Genomic DNA, 27,150 nt, shown 5'->3' with positions numbered 1-27,150 from the left:
AGTTAATCTATTCGAATAGCCGTGATCTTCGGTAACAGGACGACTTGGAGTTGTACCTTGACCTTATGACAACTAGAACCGGATACTTAATAAAACACACCCTTCCAAGTGCCAGATACAACCCGGTGATCGCTTTTCCGCAGGGCGACGAGGAGAGGATCGCCGGGTAGGATTATGCTATGCGATGCTACTGGAGATGCTACTTGGAGATGCTACTTGGAGGACTACAATCTACTCTCTTCTATATGCTGCAAGACGGAGGCTACCAGAAGCGTAGTCTTCGACATGATTAGTTATCCCCCTCTTATTCTGGCATTCTGCAGTTCAGTCCACTGATATGGCCTCCTTACACATATACCCATGCATATGTAGTGTAGTTCCTTGCTTGCGAGTACTTTGGATGAGTACTCACGGTTGCTTTCTCCCCCCTTTTTCCCCTTTCCTTTCTTTCTGGTTGTCGCAACCAGATGCTGGAGTCCAGGAGCCAGACGCCACCGTCGACGACGACCCCTACTACACCGGAGGTGCCTACTACTACGTGCTGCCCGCTGACGATGACCTGGAGTAGTTTAGGAGGATCCCAGGCAGGAGGCCTACGCCTCTTTCGATCTGTATCCCAGTTTGTGCTAGCCTTCTTAAGGCAAACTTGTTTAACTTATGTCTGTACTCAGATATTGTTGCTTCCGCTGACTCGTCTATGATCGAGCACTTGTATTCGAGCCCTCGAGGCCCCTGGCTTGTATTATGATGCTTGTATGACTTATTTTATTTGTAGAGTTGTGTTGTGATATCTTCCCGTGAGTCCTTGATCTTGATCGTACACATTTGCGTGCATGATTAGTGTACGATTGAATCGGGGGCGTCACAAGTTGGTATCAGAGCCGACTGCCTGTAGGAATCCCCTTTCCAACTCCTCGGCCGAAGTTGAGTCTAGCCATTGCAAAACTTTTACTAACTTGGCTGTGTGCCTTACGGGCCCACATCGCCATTGGGTGGTATTAGGATCTTTTATTCCTCGACCTATACTCTGGGACTCTTATTTCTCTTCTATTCGGGTTAAATGATTTTTGCTAAATCTAACATTAGGATCTCGTTATCGCTTTCACCCGGAGAGCCCCTTATTAATGATGATCGTCTGCGGCACGTGAAGACCCTGAAGATACTCTCCGTTGTTAACCCGAGAACTTATGTTCATCGCATTTGCAATTCCCCTTCCACCGTCAACCCTTATGGATAACTACTTGCAGCTGTTATTCTTACATTCATCCCCAGTTGGTCTTGTTATTACCAGATACATCGAAACACTCGTCGTTGTCTCGATAATCCTTTGAGCTTATCGCCTTGCTGTTCCTTGTCACCTGAATACCCCTATGGATAATTCTCGCACTTATCGAGTATCCGCTCATTCCCTGTTGTTCATGTGTTACACAAAATTCTTCAAAATACTATTCGATCTTCCAAGAATCCTCTGGAGCCTTTGGCTCTTGAAATTCTTGCTTGCTTGCATTATGGTTAATCCCATAAGTCTCGTAGTCATATTGACATTCCTTGTCATTATCATTTTGAGTCTGTTGACTCAATATGTTTGCGAATACCCGCAATCATCATTGATCCTTATAAATTACCTTTCCGGCTGAGCTGCCATCCTTTTAACTGGAATTGGTTCTCGACCAATCCAATTGTCTTTGATTGTACCCTAAGGCTATTCAACTTATCCACCCCTAATTAGAGCATTGCTTCTGATCCCTTGATTTGGAAATCATAATTCCTTTGCATTTGACAATTGAGTTAGTCAGTTGTTTCTATAATTTGCTTCCTCTAGTTGAGTACCGATGCTCACGTCAGATCCCTTGTGGACCACCAGATCCTTTGTTGGATTTTATCTGACAACACCCTTCATATTCAATAACCTTGTGAGCCTTTCCTCGGATACATAATGCCTTTGGTAAATTGTATCGTCTGCTTTCTCAACCATGCTTTGCCTTTGAGCTTGAGTTATTTACTTCTAAAGATTCTGGTATATGATTCTAAGATGCCCAGATGGGTTGAACCTATGCCTTCCTTAATATGTGTGAACTCGAAAGTTTTCACGAGTCGTACTCTTCTGGTATTTTGCCAGATAAGATTTCAACGCTATAACTTTATCGAAGGCGAGAAGTGAATGAAAGGGTATGCATTGGAGAAGTGGGAGTCGACCTTGAACTTGTGTTCATGCCCATGGACGCGATATATATCCTATCATGGAAGCTTCTTGTAACCATAACTATTTCCTTGATAACTAACATATGGTATCTGTGAATTGATCCCTTGCAACCGTGGTTCCGACCATGATTGTTCTTCTTTGATCTTACTTCTCGGACAAGTTAAAACAATTGTCTCCTATGGATCAATACACCAGTCCAACCTTTACTTTGATCTTGTGTCGAGTATTACCCCCCTGGTATCTCGAGATTATCATGGAACTGCATAACTTTTTATGAGTTCTTCATCAAGTGCTACCTTCCCACTGATTCCAATTTTTCGCGGGCTCTGAGTTATTGAACACTCAAAGACACCGATAACTGAATCGAGTTCGCATTGCGATTCAACAAGTATTTGAACCCATCACTGCTTACAAATTTATTAATCCTTCAAGTCGTTCCTAGCCTGATCGGCTATATCATTATCGAGCTAATTTTAACTGTGCTACCCGGTCCTTCTTCCCGGAGCACAATTTTCGACGATGAACTAACCTTACGTCGATCATCATCGTCATATCATTTCGCCTTGAACAACAAGCTTGGTTTCGAGTTTGTGTCGTACCCTTGGTTCCAGTAACCTTTCACTTTATCATTACTTTGACTTGATGTCATCACCGATCGATTACATCTTCATGAACTCTCGCGACAAATGTGTCGTGAATATCATCAACATTCTAAGCTCTTCCAAGAGATCTATTGAAATCATGATGAGAAATACCATCCTTGTCCCTCGATGATTTGAGTTATCATCGGCAACATTCTTGCCTTCCCCCCCCCCCAACACAAACTTGTTCACAATTTCTGTTGTACCTTGGTTTCCTTGCTATCCAGCAATTGTTCTTCTTTACCTTGGAGTATTACCATCCTTTATGTCAAGTATGTTCTGAGATTTATTCCACCTCTTGAGAATTCTTGACATAGAAATACTTCTCACCATCACCATTCTTTCTTGGTCCATGTGTTAATTCCAACAAGTGAACGGTGTTGTTTGGATTCTTTCCTTCTAGCAACCCTATCACTTTGAAGTTAATGCTCGAAAGTTCATTCTTAGGCTATTGATTATTACATCACCATTCTGACATTGGTCGTGCAACCCAACCCATATTTCGAGCGCACCTTTCAACCAATGTTTAATTGTGTATGTTTTCCACGAGCATACTTCCTTATATCATTTGATCTGACAAATGTTATCTCCTTGTTCACTTAATTGTGGACATCCATCCTTTGGGAATCTCGGTGAATTGCCGTTGAGTTCACCAGACACCTCCTTGTCCTCTCCTTGGGTTAATGATGGACTCTTGATAATGGAAATCACTTCATAGTTCATTTCCCCGAGAATCTTACAATGTCATCTCGTCAATTTGCGTTGCACCTTTTCTTCTCAGGTATCCTAAGTCTGAGGTATCCTGACACCAACCGGATCTGAATCTCGGTCAGATATGATGGTTGGGACATATCTCCAAGAGTTGTAACATTGATCTCTACATGACCCGGTAACATGATGTCATGTCTAGCACCCCCCCCCCTGGGTGAAGGACCTATCGTTATAATTTCTTTTGCAAGGACAACCATTCTTCCTGGAGGAAATTGTAAGACTTATTCTACAAGTTATTCCTGATAGATCCTTCGTGTTTCCAAAGTCTGATCTTCACCTGAAGACCATGTCAATGCTATCTCGAAGCATGTCAATGGTACTCCGATTTTCAACAGGAACATTTGAAGCACGATGCTAAATTTTATTTATCATTTATCCTAACACCGTTGTATGGGTAATATCATGAGATTCCTCCCCCCTTACCTAAAGAGTTGTCTACATTATATCCTGCCACGGATATCATGCTCTGCTTGTCCTTGGGAAGGATATGTCCCTGAAATATGTGTTTAGACACATTTTCCTTTCCATTGTTCTGTTTAATATGATAATCATATTTTACCTTCCATTGGTTGTTTGAACCTTTCTTGTGATCTATATGATCTAAGCAGCAATATTCTACTGCTTATGTAAACTCCTCGGTGTGCAATTCTGTCAGTAAGACCCTGTTACTATTGTTGATGACATTCCGGTAGCCACCGATGGACGAGAACCTTGCCTATTGGTCCGCCTCGTTCAACGAGCAGGAAAGTGGTTCTCTTCGTCCCTCGCCCTTGGTACCAACGTTGATGCCGACATAACTGACTTGGTATTCTCTGACATGCCTTGCTATCATGACCGTGAAAAATGTCACTGCTCCTATTAAAAAAAACCACATGGTGGGCCCATAACCCACAGTTCCACAGGATCGAAACCTGACTGTCCTGTACACCCCCTATTCCCAAAGTTATTCCTCGTGCTTGACTTTGTATGTAATTCACGGGCCACTTGCCTGTTGATCTATTCTGGTATCGGACACAATACTTATTCCCGTTGCTCTGAACCCCTTTCGCACTCTGCTTCAGGCAATGAACGATTGCCTATCCGCTTGAAACTTCTTATTGCACCGCCTTACTTTGCTCTCGATAGGTGTAATTTGTTCAACTCGAGAGATACTCATATGTTCATTCTTGGGATACCCCAGATGAATTTCCCTTATACCATTCTACCGTTGTAGAGTAGCCCCTTACCTATTCATGAGTACGACATAATTTTCGAAGAAAGTAGGACGACTTCATCATGATGACCTGAAAAGAAGAGAAATAAAGACACCAACGAGGAGGATCAAGTACTTCAGGAAGAGCAACCAAGACCGGGAAGACCCATTAGAATTTCGCAACCAAGTCTTTCCCCCTTACTCCCCTCCTAAATCTCGGGACGAGATTTCTTGTAGTGGAGAAGAATTGTGACGCCCGGGTACTTAAGCTACAGTGAACCTCTACTAACGACGCCACGTCACCTCGGTTACCATTGATAAACTCGCGTTGATTCGAAACCGAAGCAAATTCAAATCAATAATCAGGTCAAACAATAAAAAAAATTGCCAATATCAAAACTGAAATGTTCTGGATATGACAAGTAATTCATAGGTAATAATGGTGGAGAAACCACATTTTTATAAAATGCCTAAATGCTCTAAAATAAATAAAACAGCAGCAAAAACAATTAATTAAATGCCTTTTATAAAGTTATAAAAATATAAACTTATATTTGGAGTGTCAACGTTTTTGTGACAGCACCTATTATTGCAATACTAATTAGGTGTCCATCTCCACATTTTACAAAACAAATTTGCTAATTGGATTAAGTGCAAAACATAGACTAGAAAAAGTTAAAAGAAGAAAAAGGAAATGCCAAAAAAATAAAATAGATAAATAAAAGAAAACCCCCCTTTCCCTGTTCTCGTGGGCCTCGGCCCACCCGAGCCAACCCACACAACTGGGGGGATAAGGCCAACCCCCCGTCTCTCAGCCTCGTCAGCATCTCAGATATTTTCCCTCCCCCTTGCTCGTTCCCCTCTCGCTCGCGCGCTCGCTCCTCCCCGAACGCTGCAGTCGCCGTGCACCCCGAGATCCTGTGGCCACCGTCGCCCTCATGCCGTGAGGGGTTGACCCCGAGAAGCGCCGTCGTCTACCGCATCGTCTACAAGGACTAGCTCGAGCTCCTCGCCCCTGCATCGAGCTGTTCGTCGTCGTCTTCAACCTTGCACCCGTCGGCGACCTCCGTCGGATTCGTCGTCACCGAGCCCTCCTCGAGCACACTCGGTTTCTCTCCGAGTCCGATGTGAGCCCCACCGTCCTTCCCCTCCCTTTTCCGCTATCGTATTCCTCGCCGTAGAACCGTCCCCGCCCGAGGCCGCCATGGACGGGAGCGAAGCTCCTGTGTGCGCCCGCGCGATGTTGCTGCTGCTGTCGCCAGGCCATGCCTCGCCTCTGGTCGCGCCCCTCGCTGACCATCGATTCCCCGCGCGTCGGCAAGCCCTCTAGCCGCCTGCTACCTTCACCTCTGCTGCCGCCGCTACTTCTGCTCCGCATGCTGCCGTCTTTGCTATGGCCCCGCTGCCGCGCGTCGTCCGCCCTGGCTCCGTCCGGCGCGCCCGCCCCAGCTCCGTCCGACGCGCCCGCCTCAGGCCTCCATGCCGCCTACCCTGCTCGCCGGTGGCGGCGCTGGCCAAGTCCAGCCGCGGCTGGCAAGAGCCACCACCGAGTCGGGCCAGCCCCTGATTAGTTTAGGGCTTAATCCCCCTTCCCCACTAATCTGTTGCTAACAACCGAGACCCACCACTAATAAAAACTAATTAAATCCATTTGTTAAAATAATGTGACCCAATGACAGGTAGCCCCCACCTCTAAATATCTTTTTTTTAAGAATGTGTTAAAACGGTAAGTATGACACCTGGGCCCCACTGGCCCGCTTTGACCAGTCAACTGGGACTGTTGACTGGTGACTCAGCAGTCAACAGGTCCCACCTATCATAGACACCCACACACTGCTGGGTACACTTACGTGTACCCATAGCAGTTATGTATTTAACATTTTTAAATTAAAAAGAATTCCAGGAATTGCAGAATATTAATAAAACTTCAAAAATTAATATAAAATAAACCGTATCTCGGATGAAAAAGTTTTATATATGAAAGTTGCTCTAAACAACGAGACGAATCCGGATACGCAGTCCGTTCGTCCGCCACACCCCCCTAACCTATCGAACCCGCAACTTTCCCCCTCCGGCTCCTCTGCCCGAAAACACGAAACACCGGGAATACTTTCCCGGATGATTCCCCCCTTAACCAGTACCACCTCATACCGCGCTAGAACACGTCTAGCTCTGCTTGTTGACCTGTGATGCTTTGTTTGCTCTGTATTCATTATTTCTTCCCCCTCTTCTCTCCGGTAGACTACGAGACCAACGCTGCTGCTGCCCAGTTCGACTACGGAGTTGACGACCCCTCTCTCTTGCCAGAGCAACCAGGCAAGCCCCCCCTTTGATCACCAGATATCGCCTATTCTCCTCTATACTGCTTGCATTAGAGTAGTGTAGCATGTTACTGCTTTTCGTTAATCCTATTCTGATGCATAGCCTGTCATTGTTGCTACCGTCATTGATACCTTACCCGCAATCCTAAATGCTTAGTATAGGATGCTAGTGTTCCATCAGTGGCCCTACACTCTTGTCCGTCTGCCATGCTATACTACTGGGCTGTGATCACTTCGGGAGGTGATCACGGGCATATACTATATACTATACACTGTTACATTACCTGTGATACTGTTCGGAGTTGGGGGCTGAAGGGGCAGGTGGTTCCATCCCGGTAGAGGTGGGCCTGGGTTCCCGACGGTCCCCGACGGTTACTTTGTGGCGGAGCGACAGGGCAGGTTGAGACCACCTAGGAGACAGGTGGGCCTGGCCCTGTTCGGCGTTCGCGGATACTTAACACGCTTAACGAGATCTTGGTATTTGATCTGAGTCGGCTACGAGCCTATACGCACTAACCATCTACGCGGGAGTAGTTATGGGTATCCCGACGTCGTGGTATCAGCCGAAGCACTTCAGACGTCAGCGACGGAGCGGCGCGCGCCGAATTGGACTGGAACGCCACTAGGCTAGGTCTGCTTTCGGCCGCCCACGCAACGTGCAGGTGTGCTCAGGGCGATGGGCCCAGACCCCTGCGCGCTTAGGTTTAGACCGGCGTGCTGGCCTCTCTGTTTTGCCTAGGTGGGGCTGCGACGTGTTGATCTTCCGAGGCCGGGCATGACCCAGGAAAGTGTGTCCGGCCAAATGGGATCGAGCGTGTTGGGCTATGTGGTGCACCCCTGCAGGGAAGTTAATCTATTCGAATAGCCGTGATCTTCGGTAACAGGACGACTTGGAGTTGTACCTTGATCTTATGACAACTAGAACCGGATACTTAATAAAACACACCCTTCCAAGTGCCAGATACAACCCGGTGATCGCTTTTCCGCAGGGCGACGATGAGAGGATCGCCGGGTAGGATTATGCTATGCGATGCTACTAGAGATGCTACTTGGAGATGCTACTTGGAGGACTACAATCTACTCTCTTCTATATGCTGCAAGACGGAGGCTACCAGAAGCGTAGTCTTCGACATGATTAGTTATCCCCCTCTTATTCTGGCATTCTGCAGTTCAGTCCACTGATATGGCCTCCTTACACATATACCCATGCATATGTAGTGTAGTTCCTTGCTTGCGAGTACTTTGGATGAGTACTCACGGTTGCTTTCTCCCCCCTTTTTCCCCTTTCCTTTCTTTCTGGTTGTCGCAACCAGATGCTGGAGTCCAGGAGCCAGACGCCACCGTCGACGACGACCCCTACTACACCGGAGGTGCCTACTACTACGTGCTACCCGCTGACGACGACCTGGAGTAGTTTAGGAGGATCCCAGGCAGGAGGCCTACGCCTCTTTCGATCTGTATCCCAGTTTGTGCTAGCCTTCTTAAGGCAAACTTGTTTAACTTATGTCTGTACTCAGATATTGTTGCTTCCGCTGACTCGTCTATGATCGAGCACTTGTATTCGAGCCCTCGAGGCCCCTGGCTTGTATTATGATGCTTGTATGACTTATTTTATTTGTAGAGTTGTGTTGTGATATCTTCCCGTGAGTCCTTGATCTTGATCGTACACATTTGCGTGCATGATTAGTGTACGATTGAATCGGGGGCGTCACACATAGGCAGGAAAACTACTCGATTGTAAGTAAGGGCTTTAACTACCCCCAAGTTTGGACCAGTGGAATAATTCGAACAACTCGGTCGAAATCAAAATGGGGTAAATTATTGAGCATGATTACTAAATCAAATAAAGGCACAACAAGAAGATATAAGATACCCCAAACTAGGGGTATCAAACTTTATTTTATTCATACTATAATGTCTGGGATTGAGTTAAACAATAATATAAGCTAAGATAAAGATAAATAGAGCTAAGTGAAAAAAATAATGTAGGAGGGAAATGCTCTAGGGATTGATCTTTAAGGCACTTACTCATGGCTTGTTTGGATCTGACAAGATCCTATTGAGGATTGGGTTGGTTCCCATTGAAGTCATCTTGGAAGAATTCATAGGGCGTGCCTTAGGTTTGACGATGTTGTCGCCGAGCTAGATTAACATCAGCTTTGAGCATTTGGTGAGGATGATGTCATATTTTCTTACTTTTGCCTTCTTTTCGGATGAACCCTTACCTGCCAAAGATTTAGCTTCTGCCTCGGTCATGAAGGCCACTTTCTGCTCCTTGGTCCTTAGGGACAGTTCAGCACTGCCAGAGATTGTAATGATGCCTTTTGGGCCTGACATCTTCAACTTCATGTACGTGTAGTGAGGTTGACATGAAACTGTGTAAACACGGTCCGACGTATGAGGGCATGATAGCCACTCAGAAAGGTACTATGTCGGAGCTAGATGGCTCTAGCAAATAGTTATCCGGGGCAACGAACAGCACATAGAGTGTGACCTTGTCGGTGCACCAAGCCTCCATGCCAGGGATAATACCCTTGAACCTAGTCTTGCCGAGCTCGATGTGCATGAGTCGAACTGCATCTCTAAGCGTCACATCATAGATGCGATTTAAAATGCCGCCACCATCCATAAGCAGACTAGTGAGGTGAAAACTGTCCACAATTGGGTCTAGGACTAGTGTAGCAGTTCGTCGTGGCGGATGCTAGTCGGATGGTCTCGGCGATCAAAAGTGATCGGGATGTCCAACCATGGGGTATGTTTCGGTTCTCCTCACTCCACAGTATAGACCTCAGGAAGAGCATGCTTTCTATCCTTTTTGGAGACAAGGGATGTGTACATTATGATCACATTCTTTACCTCCGGTGGGAATTGCTTCTGGCCGCCATTGCCCTGCTCGGGATGCTGCGTGCCCCCGTTGTCACCATGGGGACAGGCTTGTTGGGCTTGCTGCTTCCGATCTTTATGGCCTGCCTATGGACCCATCAATTCTGGTTAATGTGGGTGGCGGGCCGGTTTGTCTTCCTGGGTGGATATCACAAGGCTAGTCCAGGATCTTTTCTAGGCAAAGGGGCCTCCGTCACCTTTCCTTCCTTGGAGTGTCTTCTTCCTGCCACTTCTTCCTTGGTTGTTGAATTCAGCGTTAACCTCACCAACCTCAACATTACTGCCACCTTGGCGCTTGTTCTGATGGTTTCGGTGTGACCTTCCATTCCCATCCTTTACCTCAAACAGCTTGGTATTGTTATGTTGGCCCTTCTTATTCGCTAGCCACGTGTCTTCACCGAAGCAAAATATGGTCTTCATTTCCATGAGCTCATGCATGATCCTGTGCTTGTAGTGACTGAGGCCCCTTGCGAAGAACTTGTCATCTATACCATGCTTGAATGCGGGTATGGCCTCGGCGTCGTGCACTCAACAATTTCATTTTTTGATTCTTGACAACCCGGGTCCAGTAACTATGTATTGATTCATTTTTTCTTGCCTCATGCTATCTAGGTCACTGGCATCCGCATATCGAACATACGTACCCCACAAATTTTCCATGAATACAGCCTAAAGGTCTGCCCGACTATCAATTGAGTCGTCTAGAGAGTGTGCAACCAAGACGGAGCTAACCCTTTGAGCATGAGGGACATGTGCTTCAGTGTTGGTAGTCACTAACATGTGCCATTGGGACCTCTAGGATATAGTCAGCAATCCTAACTATGGAACCCGGGGTGTCGTCATATTTGTCATGATTTTTTATTTTAAAGCTCGGCCGGAAGGGATGGGAAACTATTCAATCCGAGAATCACGTAGGACATAGCGCAGGCGGTCCTCTAGATCCTCGAAGCGCGTCAATGGTGCGACGCGCATCGTTTATGCCTATTGATTTATCATGTTTGCTGGCCTCCTCATGAAGTCGAACTACTTGCTCGAATGACGTGCATAGCACTTGGACTGGTAGATTGTTCGCGGAGCCTCATCCTAGAGTGATCTTGGGATCTTCTCCTTTGGACATGAGCTCGACTTTTCCCTACGCCGGGAAGCCGAGCTGCCGACATGATGAAATGTCTCAGTGTGGATCTTAGTGTGATGGTCCACCGCTTTTGGAGCATGCTTGCTTTTGTTAGCCCGCCTGTCGACATGATAGGCCCGTTGATCTACTGCACCAGGGTGCAGATTCTATGCCCACAAATGTTTTAAAAACCATGTTGTGGTCCGCAACAACATCCATAGACTTCATTAGGTTTCGATCATGCTCTACTAGTGACTTCTTGGCCTCTCTCCACTCGTGATAATCCTTCAGGTTCTCCTCATATTAGAGGACTTGCTGCCAGTGATATTCGGGGTCCTGAATTCTCCCAGGCAACCGATTGTTGTCGATGGTCACCTTATGTGCTGACCTAAGAAGCCTCAGATGAGCCTCGTCATGTCTAGGGCCTCTTAGAGATTCATTTAGTATTTCCTCATCAAAAGGGGACAAACTCGCTTAGGGACCGAGGTTCCTCGTCACGCGGGGGCTCTCCCACTCGGGATCATAGTCAGCGTCGAGCCAAATTAAACCTTAATAATTAAAAAAATTCATCCCTGTGAGTGGCTTGCATTTTTACTCGTGGGAGATGCGAGGGGGAAGACAAGGTAATGTATGTTTGCAGTAGGTATGTAAATAGAGTAGTGGTGGCACATTCCTTTACTATTTATGCACTCTCTAATCTTATTTTTAATAGATGCAAGTTGTAGCGTGTCTCTGTAAAATGCTTAGTGCTTGCCGCTAACCCCCTTTACCCCTTCCTTTGAAACATGCTCATACAATAGCGTAGGTCTACATAAGTCATGAAAGTAGAAACGAGTACTCACCTTGTTTAATTTAGGTTTGCATAATCTTTTAAGTATAAGTGAGTACTCGCTTTTCTTAATATACTCTTTTCCCTTGGTGATGACCATCATCCAGCCGGCAGTAATTCAGGAAGCAGATTTATTAATGCGCTTCGTTAGCTGGTTATCCCATAGACAATGGTCTGGGTAGGTATATGGGTGCTCTTCACTTTTATTTGATCCTTTTTAAGGCTTCTTTAACTGTCTACGTTATATTGGCTTCTGTTGTATAAGTTGTATCTTGGTCGAAAAGCTCATATTGTATTCATTCGTTCAATTTGACTCTCCAGAGTTGTTGTTGTGTATGTTGTCATTGTTGCGGACTATTTTGATTATTCATGTTGTGATACTGACTGTTCCAACACATGGCGTGCATGTTTCGACGTGTCCATTATCTGAAGGTGGAGCCTTAGAATCATTATTATGCAAAGTATACGGAAGGATGTTAGATCTACATAGTGCCGATCTGGGGTGCTACACTATACACGGACGTGTCTGGACATATCTGTGAACAAGTTGGGGCTAAATTTACCCAGTCCGATTGGTGATGCCCTAATCAACTTTTCTCCCAACAAAAGGTGATTTATTAATTCATAATGTCGTATGAAGGGATATAGGCAAATGAATACACACTTGAATTTTTGCGTGGCTATGATGATCGCAACTAAACACACCCACGCACATTGAGTACAAACGACAAGGTCAAAAATAACCAAATAGAGGTACTATTTTTATTTGCTTGTTGTAGCCTAGATGCACGTCATCTCAACTCGGGCGACTGACTGAAGTGAGCTAGCTCTAGAGACCATTAGGGTTTCTAGGAGAAAAGAAGCCCAACAATTGCTAAATCTACCCAGACCCCCTTGCCACAACCACTGCTTTGGAGTTGTGACTGGGGGGAAGCTCCGTTGCTGGTATGTTTTATTTTAGCAATATTCTTATGATGAGTTTTTGTGGTCTTAATGAAAACATGCGAGCGCTGGACGTGATGTTAGTGAAAATAAAGGTTATCAAGTTCTTCCCCTGCTGCCGCGTTGCTTTTTCGGGCGACAGCATGGAGCTGTAGCGATGTTCTTGCTATGGGTTCAATGCAACCGCTCTTGCAGGGTTTAGGCATTTGCCCATAAAGCACCGATCAATTGAGTTTTTATCAATGTGGCTTGGGTGCTTTTACTGGTTCGCTTCTTTTGTGAAGCTAGAGTACTCTTTACTTAGAATTATGGTGAAGATCTTGCAGTTAGAAAGCCTGTAGATCTTGGGGACCATCTAGGTCGAAGTCCGTCCATCATTTCTCTTTGGATGGGCAACTCAAAGGCCTATCTGAAACCTTTATCTATAATCAAATTCGTGCAGGTGTATAAGTGGCAGTGTAGCTACTCCGGTTTAATTGTGGTGTTTCTGTTGAAGGCTTGGGATAACTTCGTCTTTTAAAAATTATTATCACATGTTTTATTGTAATTCTTAGTTTTAGGAATTACATAGCAATTTCCTCGATCTTGGATCCAGGGCATTGTTTTGTAATGGTTATCTATTTGAATAAAGTTACATGCATATTTCTAAAAAAATACTAGTTGACGTAGAAAAGAAAAGAAAAAATTACCGGCCAGGCAGGCATGTCGGAAGCACAAGTATAGTGTGGTGATCTGCTCAGTGGCGGAGGACTCCGGTGGGCAAGGTGTGGCAGCCACCACACCTTGATTTGGTCCAGTTTTCCTTTTATACCTATGCATATATACGTGCTATCTCGACTAGCTACACAGCCTAGGGCCAAATCCTATTCGGCGCCCGTTGCGCCAGATAAAGGCATCGGCACAAACGCCCCCCCCCCCCCCACCCCATGCTATGGGCCGGCCCGTTTACGTTTTTTTTTCTTGGTTTCAAACTGCCAAAAGGCGATCCCGCGACCTCTAGTTAATTCTTAGCTCCGCTAGCCAATTAGACAACCAACCTGGCGTGATTCTATACATCATATTTCTTCTTTTGGTCTTTTCTTATTTTCCTTTTTTTTTCTTTCCTCTTTCCTTTTTCCTTCTTCTTCCAATTTTCTGTTTCTTTTATTTTCCAAAATGCGTGAACTTATTTAGCAGAATCGATGAACTTATATCCAAAATTCGGTGAACTTTGTTCAAATTCGTGATCTTTTTTTTATCAAAATCGATGAACTTTTTTCAAAATCTGGTGAAATTTCTCTAAATTAGTGGACTTTTTATCAAAATCGATGAACTTTTTTCAAATCCATGAACTTTCTTTAAATTCGTGAACTTTTTTTTATCAAAATCGATGAACATTTTTCAAATACATGAACTTTTTTCAAAATCTGGTGAACTGTTTTAATTTCATGAATTCTTTTTTTAAATAAATGAACTTTTTAAAAAATCGTGAATTCTTTAGTTTACGTTTCCTTTTTTTAAATAATTCATACTGGGAATGAAACACGGGTCTAATAGCCCTATTTTTCGGATATGAACCCATCGAGTTGGTTGCAGTGGAGTTGTTAGTGCGCGAAGGATGTGGATGTTGGCGTCCTGGTTCAAAGCAGAACCGATCCAGCAGCCAGCTACCAAACTCGTCGTTGACGCACACGCACAGCACGAACGCCCAGCGCCCAACCCAGACCGATATGCCAGTCGCCCACTTTGCTAAAAAAAAGAAAGAAACAAAAAACACACGCACTTTGCTCACAAAAGACGAAGAAAAAAAGCACGCACGCAGACACAACAACACTGGTTAGCACGGTGGCGGCTGACCACGACGAGACAGACGATGGTCGACAACGGCCAGTGAGGGTCGAGCAAGTGAGGCGGCTGGGAACTGCCGCTCAGGATGTAGACTGCAGTGCTACGCCGAGGCGCAGCTAGCGGCGAAAGCGAGCAATGGCGCAATGGCACGGAGTCTGACGAGGGGCGGCATCGATAGTTGTTGGTGTGTTTATAGGTTGTTTTTCTATTAAAATATGTTGACATTTTCATTGTATTTGGTCATTCGTTTTTAGTGTGCATTGTTATCGTGTATTGACTCTTTTGGTTTTTAAAGAAATAATCTTCGCCTAAGACTTGGCCTCACCTTAAAAAAAAATTCGTCCACCGCCACAGTGCGGGATGATGCATTACTTCCATCGAATTAGGTGAGACATACCCTCTTTTTGGGACAGTAATATCTTGAAGTAAACTCAATACCCCTCACAAACTTCCTTCTATTTAAATTTCTGCATGAGGTGTAGCATGCATTCCGTCCCCTCACAAAACGAAGTTATGCATAATGAGTGTGTGTGGTCGGTTTGCGCCTGCGTGGCGCATGCACGTGTGCCTCTGACTTGTAATCGCAGAAAGGCAAAGAGGGAGCTCAACACAAGTATATAGAGTTCAAGCCAGATTTTGTTATAACCATATTATCTGAAATTAAAAGTTATTTTAGTGATTTAGGTGGATCATCTAAATAATAGTTTACTCCACATAATTGGCTTCTTGGGTCATTCGGCTCTAGGCAAAATTGATGAGAAGTTAAAACTCACCAGCACTCACAATACACACATAAACCCTAGATCTTTGCTAATACGACACCTTGCAACCACTCCAAAGTTTTTCCCTCCCACGGAAGGCCTCTAAAATATACACCCAGTTATGGCGGTGGTGCCGCTTTTTTTTTCTTTCTTTGCAGGGCATGCCATTTCCTATTGTTCAGGTACATGTCCAGGGTAGACACAACTAAATTGAGGAGATCATGTGTACACCAAATATATTAGCAAGTCATAAGCAGGCGTGCAGCTACCAGCAGTCACAAAAGCATTCACGAGAGAGAGAGAGAGAGAGCTTAATCATGGGGTGGCGCCATGATGTAACGCATGGACTGGCACCCGTCACCTACAACAGCAACAAAGACCCTTGGGAATCCCGACGTCTAAACTACTGTCCGTAGCTCCAAAGCTCCTTTCACCTACCAATTTTGTGCGCTGCCACTTTAAACTACCATAACATGCAAGATTAGATCTGTAGCAACATGGATGCACTGCTAGGTTTCCCTAGCTACTCTCTAGCGTCCCCTGCCAGTCTTTCCTCCTAACTTTTTCTCTAGCATTCTCTCTATTTTACACAAAATATAAATATAATACGGAGTACCAAAAAAGAGACAAAATATCCAGTGCAGGGCGGTATTTCTTTTTCTTGAGGGCTTGTTTGGATACACCGACACCCGTTTCGGTCACTAGCTTGAATGTGGTACACTCGTACTTGAATAATTAATGTAGGAGTATGTTATATGTATTAGTTTTGGCTAAATGGTTTCTTTCGGATCCTGTAATGGCTGAACGATTAGAACCATTTCGTTTGTTTGGGAGCTCATGGGACTAGTCAGCTCAATTAATAAAGCAAACTTCAGTGAATCATATCCAAACGAAAATCCGAGTAGAAACTATGAAAATATCACTGTTCTGCACTTCAAGGGCACATATAAAACAGAAATTAAGCACAAAGAAAGAGTGCAGACAAATTGCAAGGAAAGGAGACGGATGCTATATGGCATACCTGTGAATTGTCCTCAAGACCCAGCTTGCTAACCAGGTACCCCATCACTACTCTAACTGTCATCCGCCCGTCTCTACTGGCCGTGCAACAAGAGCGCACACCAAAGGAAGTCAATATCTAATGGGTCAAATGTACCAATAATTTTTCCTAATTAACCCAACCAAGAATCCATCATTAATCCATTTATTTGTCGTTAATGACTTTGATCCAAGTTAAAAGATCGATGCGGATGGACCATGCATGCATGGTAATTTGTATTAGTAAAAACATTAAGGCAAGTTTAGGAGCTAACCTACCTAACCCTCAAGTAGCTCCTGTGCACCTGCGGCAATGGCGGCTCCCTTCTCCTGCATTGGATCAACGGCAACCAGTACATGAGCTAACTACCCACATTGGCAAATGCACAAGATCGCAGCACGTGGCGTACTCACTGGTTATGCGCCGCCTGGAGCACGAACCATGTGCCGGCCTCCTGCGCTAGAGGAGGTGCCGCCACCACCACTGAACCCGCCGCCACCGACGGCGACCAAGAACCAGCTGGGAACAGAGACAGCCCTAGCTCTGACAGCGACGGCGAAGCGTCCGGTTGTATGGACGACGAGGGTCCAGCTTCATAGTCGTTTCTTGTCCGTTTCCCGCGCAAAGACGATGAAGCCGACTGTCCGGTACCGAGCTGCAGCCAGGAACTGGTGTCACCGCAGCTGCTACTGGTCGTACTTGGTTCCTGGACGTCGCGCGGCGGCGGAGATGGCGCTGGCGGCAGCTGCTGCTCTGGTTGCTGTTGTGAGGTCGGGACAGTGTCGTCCTTCCTTGTTGGCTGGTGGGGGTGCGAGGGGTCCTCTGCCATGGGCGTGAGGCAGCCGCAGCGGCAGGGGAGCAACGACGACGGCGAATGGAGGCGGTGGCTTCTCCGGATGCGAACGTCGACGGCGGTCGGTCCATGGGCGTGAGGGAGCGGCCGGAGGAACGTCACCATCCTCTCATACCTTCTCCTCTCTTTTGAAGTTGCGCAGCATCGCGGCCGACATTATGGAAGGAGGAGAATGTTCAAAGGGGAAAGCATCTGCGTTTCATGTAGGTTGAGAAGGCCAGTGTACATAACATAAACCCTGGGTCTGGTGCGGGGTAAGGTGAGCTGTCAACGGTGTGTGTACAGGGTCCAACTTTGGACTCTGTACTAGATGGATGTACTAGAAGATGGAATATTTTTTCATTTCTTTAGCATGCTGACATCATCACATGCCACTAGCGGCGTGGCATGATGATGAATAGTTTATTACACTATCAGAATAACTGACGATGCTGACGTCCCAGCTCAAGCCGTCGGCGTAGAAAAGTCGTCAGCGTATATCCATCTGTGCCGACGGCCCTCGTCGGCATATCTCAGCCGTCGGTGTCGCGAGAAATATGCCTACGGCCGCCGTCGGCATAGAGGAGGCCGTCGGCGTAGCACGTGGGCCCGGCTACCCAGGCGGCGACGGACGTTTGACGGCGTCAGGCTACACCGACGGGCTAACGGTGGCCGTCGGCACCGTCAGCATAGCTATGCCCACGTCATCGATCCGCGTCGCCCGCCGGTCCGTGGGGTGCCGTCGGCATAGTCCTGGCCCATGGATCTTGCCACGTCATCGATCCCCGCCCTACGCCACGTCATCGATCCAGGGCTCTACCGTTTCGTGGCCATCGTTGACAAAGGGAAGTTCGTGGCCATGGTCCGCGGGGTGCCATGTCTATGCCGACGGCCTTGCCGTCGGCACAGGCCTGGCCCATGGATCTTGCCACGTCATCGTTCCCCGCCCTACGCCACATCATCGATCCAGGGCTCAACCGTTCCGTGGCGGTAGCTATGCCGACGGCTTTGTCTTAGGCATATATTTCTAATAATATTTTAATATTTTATTTATTTTTAATTTTTAATTTTTATTATTTTTTTTTGCAAAACTAATTTCATTAACTTAAATGTGCCTTATGTACAGAAAACATATATCGATTGCCCCCCACCCCGACACGGGCCTTGCTTCGGTCGTGTCACGGAGAGGTTGACAGGTCGGGGTACCTATGGGGGGGGGGTAGCAATGCCGCCAGGTGTTGTGATGGGCCCTCTAAGGTTGTGGAAGCGTGGTGGCAGGTGCAGGCACCCAGCACGCGGCTCCGGGGTGTGCCCCCCTCACGGGCATCGCTGCCGTCGTGTCACGGAGGGGGGAAACGACCACGTCGGGCTGACACGGAGGGAATCTTGGGGTGGGTTAGGACAGGACGGTGTTGGGGTGTAGCTATGGGCTGGGCTATAACAACCAGGTGAAAAGGTCCACCGGTCAAACCCCGTCCGACGAAAGTCAAAGGGCTAGACCCGGCGGTCGTCTGTGTTAGGGATAGACAGGACGGGGTACCTGTGGGGGTAGCAATGCCGCCAGGTGTTGCGGTGGGCCCTCCTATGGTTATGGAAGCGAGGTAGCAGGCGCAGGCACCCGACACGCGGCTCCGGGGTGTGACCCCTCACGGGCGTCACTACCGCCGTGTCACAAAGGGGGGAAACGGCCATGTCGGGCCGACACGGAGGGAATCTTGGGGTGGGTTGGGCCGGGACGGTGTTGGGGGGGTGTAGCTATGGCCTGGGCTATGACAACATGGTGAAAAGGTCCACCGGTCAAACCCCGTCCGGCGAAAGTCAAAGGGCTAAACCCGGCGGTCGTCTGTGTCAGGGTTAGACGGGACGGGATACCTGTGGGGGGTAGCCATGCCGCCAGGTGTTGCGGTGGGCCCTCCTACGCTAGTGGAAGCGTGGTGGCAGGCGTAGGCACCCAGCACGCGGCTTCGGGGTGTGCCCCCCTCATGGGTGTTGCTGCCGCCGTGTCACGGAGGGGGAAAACGGCCAAGTCGGGTCGACGCGGAGGGAATCTTGGGGTGGGTTGGGCCGGAACGGTGTTGGGAGGTGTAGCTATGGGCTGGGCCATGACAACCAGGTGAAAAGGTCCATCGGTCAAACCCCGTCCGGCGATAGTCAAAGGGCTAGACCCGGCGGTCGTCTGTGTTTGGGTTAGACGGGACGGGGCCTGTGGGGGGTAGCAATGCCGCCCGGTGTCGCGGTGGCCCCTCCTACGGTTGTGGAAGCGTGGTGGCAGGCACAGGCACCCGACACGCGACTCCGGGGTGTGCCCCCCCTCACGGGCGTTGCTGCCACTGTGTCACGGGAAACGGCCACGTCGGGTCGACACGGAGGGAATCTTGGGGTGGGTTGGGCCGGGATGGTGTTGGGGGTGTAGCTATGGGCTGGTCTATGACAACCAGGTGACAAGGTCCACCGGTCAAACCCCGTCCGGCGAAAGTCAAAGGGCTAGACCCGACGGTGGTCTGTGTCAGGGTTAGATGGGACGGGGTACTTGTGGGGGGTAGCAATGCCGCCAGGTGTTGTGGTGGGACCTCCTACGGTTGTGGAAGCGTGGTGGCAGGCGCAGGCACCAAGACGCGGCTCCAGGGTGTGCCACCCTCACGGGCGTCGTTGTCGCCGTGTCACAGAGGCGGGAAACGGCCACGTCGGGCCGACACGGAGGGAATCTTCGGGTGGGTTGGGCCGGGACGGTGTTGTGGGGTGTAGCTATGGGCTGGGCTATGACAACCAGGTGAAAAGGTCCACCGGTCAAACTTGTGTCCGGTGAAAGTCAAAGGGCTAGACTCGGCGGTTGTCTGTGTCAGTGTTAGACGGGACTGGGTACCCGGAGACGCGTGCCGCCTCTTCGGACATGCCACCACACCACCCCACATGTATGAGGGCCCGGTGCGATGCTCCGGTGGCATTGCTACGCCCGCCCAGGTCCCCCGTTGATAGAGGCAAAGGTGTCCCGTCTTTCGATGAGATGATGGATTTCGCTTTGGTGGCAGTCGACTTTGACGATCCGACTACAAACGTGCGTGGACGTCGCGCCTTAGCAATCGCTAAACCAACTCCGAGAGGTTATTGACCACGCCGGAGCACGATCAACCTGACCACGAGGGTCTGTTTCCTGCGAGCAAACGAAGAACAAGCAAGAAACTGAGATTGCAATCTGGATATTGCGAATATAAGATGAAAGCTTTATTGATCAAGGTGGGGTTCTGTGACGCCTTTGTCTGGTCGTTGAACACAAACGAAGTACGCGAAGTTGCAGCTATGGCGAACTTTTAATCTAAACAAAACCCAAAGTCTAAACGGCGCCCTAAGGGCTGTATATATGGAGGAAGAGGGGGGAATTTCGTGGCCCTTGGTGGAGGGTCCGAAATCAACCCTATCTCTTGTTTCCCCACACATACGGACTCTAAAAATAGCCTATACTTATGTATTTCGAAATTACATGGGCCTGGCCCAATAATAAGGTGACGCAGCACCTAGAATAGCCTCGGGACAAAATTTATGAAGTGGCATCTTGTATATTTCGTCCAAGGCTTCATGCACCCATTATGGTGGCTTCAAAGTCCTGAAATCATCACTTGTAACTCCGTTCTGGTTCCCCTTGCGCATGGCATCATCTCCATGCTTGTTCTTGCTCCAATGTCCATCCTTCTCCAAGCTAGGCCCTTCACTTGTAAGCAAAACAAGTGTATCCAATTTAGGCAGCATCGTATTCTCATGAACATTAGAATCATTACCAAGAAACGAAAGTACCTGATAATTTAATTGGCGTGCGCGAGCTCTAGTAATTGGTCCAGTATATGTAGCAGTAGGGGCTGTGGGTGTAACAATGGTATTGATGTCCTCATCATCCTCCCCTTCTTGAAATGAAGTCGTCCTCGACGGAAGCTCATCTTCGTCTCCCAAATAAGGCTTCAAATCTGCAATGTTAAAAGTGGGACTAACCCCAAAATCTGCAGGCAGCTCAAGTTTATATGCATTATCATTTACTTTCTCCAACACCTTAAAGGGACCAGCAGCACGTGGCATTAGCTTTGATTTGCGCAAATTAGGAAATCTATCCTTACGCAAATGTAACCAAACAAGATCTCCAGGTGCAAACACAACATGTTTTCTACCCTTATCTCCAGCAAGTTTATATTTAGCATTCGTACGCTCAATGTTTTCCTTAGTTAACTCATGCATTTTTAAAATCAATTCAGCACGTTCTTTAGCATCAAAATTAACCTTCTCCGAAGATGGAAGAGGCAACAAATCAATAGGTGCACGAGGTAGGAAACCATACACAACTTCAAAAGGGCACATCTTAGTAGTAGAATGCAATGAACGATTATAAGCAAATTCAATATGAGGCAAGCATTCCTCCCACATTTTCTTATTATTCTTCAAAACAGCCCTAAGCATAGTAGACAATGTTCTATTGACTACTTCAGTTTGTCCATCAGTTTGGGGGTGACAAGTAGTACTAAAAAGCAGTTTAGTCCCCAACTTAGCCCATAAACATCTCCAAAAGTGGCTAAGAAATTTAGTATCACGATTTGAAATAATAGTATTTGGCACACCATGCAAGCGAATAATTTCACGAAAGAACAAATCAGCAACATTAACAGCATCATCGCTTTTATGACATGGTATAAAGTATGCCATTTTCGAGAATCTATCCACGACAACAAATATGCTATCCCTCCCCTTCTTTGTTCTAGGTAAACCTAAAACAAAGTCCATAGATATATCCTCCCAAGGAACACTAGGTACAGGCAAAGGCATATATAAACCATGAGGATTGAGTCGTGACTTAGCTTTTTGACATGTAGTGCAGCGAGCAATAAAACGCTCAACATCCCGTCTCATCTTTGGCCAAAAGAAATGTGTAGCAAGTACGTCCTCCGTCTTCTTCACGCCAAAGTGTCCCATTAGTCCTCCTCCATGCGCCTCCTGCAACAACAAAAGACGAACGGAGCTAGCTGGAATGCATAGCTTGTTAGCACGGAACACAAATCCATCATTAACGACGAACTTGTTCCATGTCCTTCCTTCTTTACAATTCTGCAATACATCTTTAAAATCAACATCATGCACATATTGATCTTTGATGGTCTCCAAACCAAATTTTTTGAAGTCAAGTTGTGAAAGCATAGTATAACGATGAGACAATGCATCAGCAATAACATTTTCTTTACCCTTCTTGTGCTTAATGACATAAGGGAAAGTCTCAATGAATTTAACCCATTTAGCATGTCTACGATTCAGTTTAGCTTGACTTTTAATATGTTTCAAAGATTTATGATCAGAATGTATAACAAATTCTTTGGGCCACAAATAATGTTGCCATGTTTCTAAAGTCCGAACAAGAGCATATAATTCTTTATCATAAGTAGAATAATTCAGACTAGGCCCACTCAATTTTTCAGAAAAGTATGCAACAGGTTTGCCATCTTGTAATAACACACCTCCTAATCCAATTCCACTAGCATCACATTCAAGTTCAAAAGTCTTATTAAAATCAGGAAGTTGGAGTAAAGGAGCATGTGTCAACTTATCTTTCAATACCATGAAGGCTTCTTCCTGTGCGGTACCGCAAACAAAAGGCACATCCTTCTTTGTAAGCTCATTGAGAGGTGAAGCAATGGTGCTGAAATCTCTCACAAAACGCCTATAGAATCCAGCGAGGCCAAGAAAACTCCTCACTTGTGTGACCGTTTTGGGCTGCGGCCAACTCTCAATAGCTTCAATCTTGGCTTCGTCAACTTCAATTCCCTGTGGAGTAACAACATAGCCAAGAAAAGATACTCGGTCGGTGCAAAAGGTGCACTTCCCAAGGTTACCAAACAAACGTGCATCACGTAGAGCAATAAAAACAACACGTAAATGTTCCAAATGTTCTTCCAAAGATTTGCTATAAATTAGTATATCATCAAAATAGACTACCACAAATCGTCCAATGAAAGCACGTAAAACTTCGTTCATTAGTCTCATGAAAGTACTAGGCGCATTAGTTAACCCAAAAGGCATGACTAACCACTCATATAAACCAAACTTAGTTTTAAATGCTATTTTCCATTCATCACCCAATTTCATACGAATTTAATGGTAACCACTACGCAAATCAACTTTGGAGAATATTGTAGAGCCACTCAATTCATCAAGCATATTATCTAGCCTAGGAATAGGATGACGATAACGAATAGTAATATTATTAATGCCTCTACAATCAACACACATACGTGACGTACCATCCTTTTTAGGCACTAGTATAATAGGAACAGCACAAGGACTAAGAGATTCGCGTATATAACCTTTGTCGAGCAGCTCCTGTACTTGACGCATAATCTCCTTCGTCTCCTCTGGATTGGTACGGTATGGTGCACGGTTGGGTAGCGATGCACCGGGAATTAAGTCAATTTGATGCTCAATCCCTCGAATGGGTGGTAATCCCGGTGGCACGTCTTGTGGAAAGACGTCAGCGAACTCCTCCATAATGTTAGTGACAGCAGGGGGCAAAGAGGAAGGCACGTCCTCGAATGAAAATAATGCCTCTTTGCACACAAAAGCATAGCAAACAGATTTGCTGAAATCTAGCTCATCAATATCAGATTTGGTGGCAAATAAACATGCACTTTTCAATTTAATTTCAGAAGCAACACTAGATGGTTTATTATTAGGCTTCATTTGTTGCTCAAATTCTTTTGCCACAATCTGATTTTCACTCTTATTCTTCTCCTATTTTGCTTTATTAGCTCTATTAATATCATCTTTCAAAATAGAATCAGGAGTCATAGGAAGCAAAGTAATATTTTTATCCTTATGAACAAGAGTATAATGATTGTTTCTACCATGGTGTACAGCATTTTTATCAAATTGCCATGGTCTACCAAGTAATAAGGAACATGCTTGCATAGGTACCACATCACAATCAACATAATCAGCATATGTAGAGATACTAAAATGCACATGAACAGTACGTGTTACCTTAACCTTGCCACTGTTGTTGAACCATTGGATGTAGTAAGGATGTGGATGTGGTCTTGTGGTGAGAGAAAGCTTCTCCACCATCTCCATGCTAGCCAAGTTGTTGCAGCTACCTCCGTCTATGATGACGCGCACAGAACGTTCCTTCACAACTTCCTTGGTATGGAACAAATTGTGCCTCTGATTTTTCTCAGCTTGTGTGACCTGCACACTCAAAACACGTTGAGCAACTAAACATTCATACCTGTCAGCGTCTTCAGGAGCCATGTATTGCGTCTCATGATCAGAATCATCTCCACCATGTTCTTCACGTGTAATAAGAGCCAAAGTCTCCTCATCATAGTCACTAGTGGACTCATATCCACCATCCGCGGTAGCAATCATCACACGCGGAGATTTGCATTCTCTCACATAATGACCTCCTCCCTTACAACGACGACAAATAATATCACTTGTGTGCCCTGTTGATGCCATGGAAGAAGAAGAACTCCGTGCAGGCCCAGCAGGTGCGCTCTTGGCAGATAATGGTGGTTGTGCCTGTTTTCTTGTATCACGACTGGAGGAGGCACCTAATTGAGGTGCTAGTGCAGTTGAAGTAGAAGATGCACGCGGTGTCCATGATGAAGGTCGGCCTGCAGAAAAGTTAGTTCGCGCCAATGCTTGTCGATCCTGCACTTCACGTTCAGCTTTACAATCAAGATGGAATAAACGAGTGATATTAGTATACTCCTTATAGTCTAGAATGGTCTGAATCTCTCTATTAAATCCACCCAGAAAACGTGCAAGCATAGCTTCATTCTCCTCAACAATACCACATCTAATCATGCCAGCTTGTAATTCATGATAATATTCTTGTACAAAATTTTTTCCTTGTCTTAAGCGCTGTAATTTTTGAAGCAATTCACGTTGATAATATGGTGGAACCCAACGAGTACACATAGCAGTTTTCAAAGCAGCCCAAGTAGCGGGAATAGGATATAATCTACAATGTTCAGACCACCATACACATGCAAAACTAGTGAAAGCACAAACATCAGCAGCAACCTGTCTCTCCTCGGGATATTGTAAACATGTAAAACGTTGTTCAGTTTCTAACTCCCAAGTAAGATATATATCAGGAACATATCTACCCTCAAATGGTGGAATATTCAATTTCAGTTTAGGAATATGGACATCATCTCGTACCTGAGGTGGTGGTGCAGGCCTACCATTACGAATATATACCTGAGGTCGACCTGGTGGTGGTGGTGCAGGTGGCTGCACGTAGTGCTGATTTTGATCAACCTCATACTCATAATCTCCCACATAATCATCCTCCTCCGCATCAGCAGCAGGAGCCACAGAAGTATCAACAGCAGCACCAACAGTTTGGCCAAACGCAAGAGGAACACGGCTCGCTCGGCGAAGGTCTGTTTTGCGACGTGGAGGTAGTCGTTGTTGTTGTTGTTGGAGAGGTGCGTTAGGTGCAGCGGGTGGTGGTGGTGGAAGACGCACGAGCAATTCATTAAACTTGTTATCGAGCTTTGTTTCGAACGTCTTCTCCATGCCATCTATCTTCTCCATGGCCTCTTCAAATCTGTTTAGCACATCTTGCACCTGTCCACTCATCATTTGCTGAAATTTATCATGCAAATCCTTATTCGTCATGTTCTCCCAGTCAGTCTCGTCGGCTTGTGATCCTGGCATGGTTAGCAGCAATAGAAACACACAAGAATATGATCCTACAGACTACTAACAAGAGGTGGTGGTGGGTGTCACAAATCCGTCAAGCAAATCTCAAATTCTTACCAGTTCTTAACCAGCAGCAGGCGGTGATCGGCAACCGTTGTAGTCAAAAACTCTCAAAGCTTGGATAGAGCGATTACCGGGGAGAGTCAAACGCACGATGTAGATGTATGTGGAGCTGGGAAGGCTTATAATATGGTAGCAAAAAGGGTCAGCAATAATCAATTCAGAGATGCAAAGTTGAATAAACGCTCAACGACGGTACTGTGCTGGTCCTAGGCTAGACTGTGCTAGAGACGCGAGCCTAGACACCAACAAAATCACGGCGCGGCACGTAAACAAGGGAAAAGCACACTCTGGATTTTTTTTGCTCTTTTTTTTGCGCTGTTTTTTTTCCGAAACCTACTCCGGCAAGGAAACACGAATCGGAAACTAGATGGATCCCGAAAACAAACCTAATAAGCAAGGAACTCGGATTGGTGGTGGATATATGGTGGTGGTATATGGCAGCGGTGGTGGTAGCAGTGGTAGTATATGGATATGGATCGGTGGTGGTATATGGACACGGATTGGTGGTGGTATATGGATACGGATTCTGAGCGGTGGTGGTAGATGGCAGGGGCGATGATGTTGGTGCGGCGGCGGCGTGACAACTTATGACCAGAACTCGAAACTCTAAAAGACTAGACTCTAAGACCAGCAACTAGACCGACGATGCAACCGCAAATTCAACAAATCAAAACCCTAAAAAGATTATGCAAAGGCTCAGATTGGTTCGGATATGATGAACTAACCCTAAATTTTTTTTGGCTTTTTCGTGGACTGTAGGTATGAAGAACAGACTCGATCTAAACTACGAAAAACTGTAAAATCTCACCGAGCAACCTGGAAATCTGATACCACTTGATAGAGGCAAAGGTGTCCCGTCTTTCGATGAGATGATGGATTTCGCTTTGGTGGCAGTCGACTTTGACGATCCGACTACGAACGTGCGTGGACGTCGCGCCTTAGCAATCACTAAACCAACTCCGAGAGGTTATTGACCACGCCGGAGCACGATCAACC

At 46.3% G+C, this 27,150-nt stretch overlaps 1 protein-coding gene across 1 annotated transcript in view; it reads right to left on the bottom strand.

The window, feature by feature from the left end:
* Positions 1-17,555, bottom strand: part of LOC123111018 (uncharacterized) — a 58,983-nt gene extending 41,428 nt beyond the window's left edge. The window contains exons 1-3 of the mRNA XM_044531671.1: positions 16,937-17,555; positions 16,802-16,852; positions 16,506-16,578 (exon numbers count right to left, since the gene is read on the bottom strand). Coding sequence (XP_044387606.1) covers positions 16,506-16,578; positions 16,802-16,852; positions 16,937-17,481 — 669 coding nt within the window. The 5' untranslated portion in view covers positions 17,482-17,555. The remainder of the gene's footprint in view (positions 1-16,505; positions 16,579-16,801; positions 16,853-16,936) is intronic.
* Between the last annotated feature and the right edge of the window lie 9,595 nt (positions 17,556-27,150).

This window comes from Triticum aestivum, chromosome 5B (assembly GCF_018294505.1).
Source record: "Triticum aestivum cultivar Chinese Spring chromosome 5B, IWGSC CS RefSeq v2.1, whole genome shotgun sequence".
Lineage (NCBI taxonomy): Eukaryota > Viridiplantae > Streptophyta > Magnoliopsida > Poales > Poaceae > Triticum > Triticum aestivum.
The sequence above is the reverse complement of the archived record's forward strand: the minus strand, read 5'-3'. Positions and strand labels throughout refer to the sequence as shown.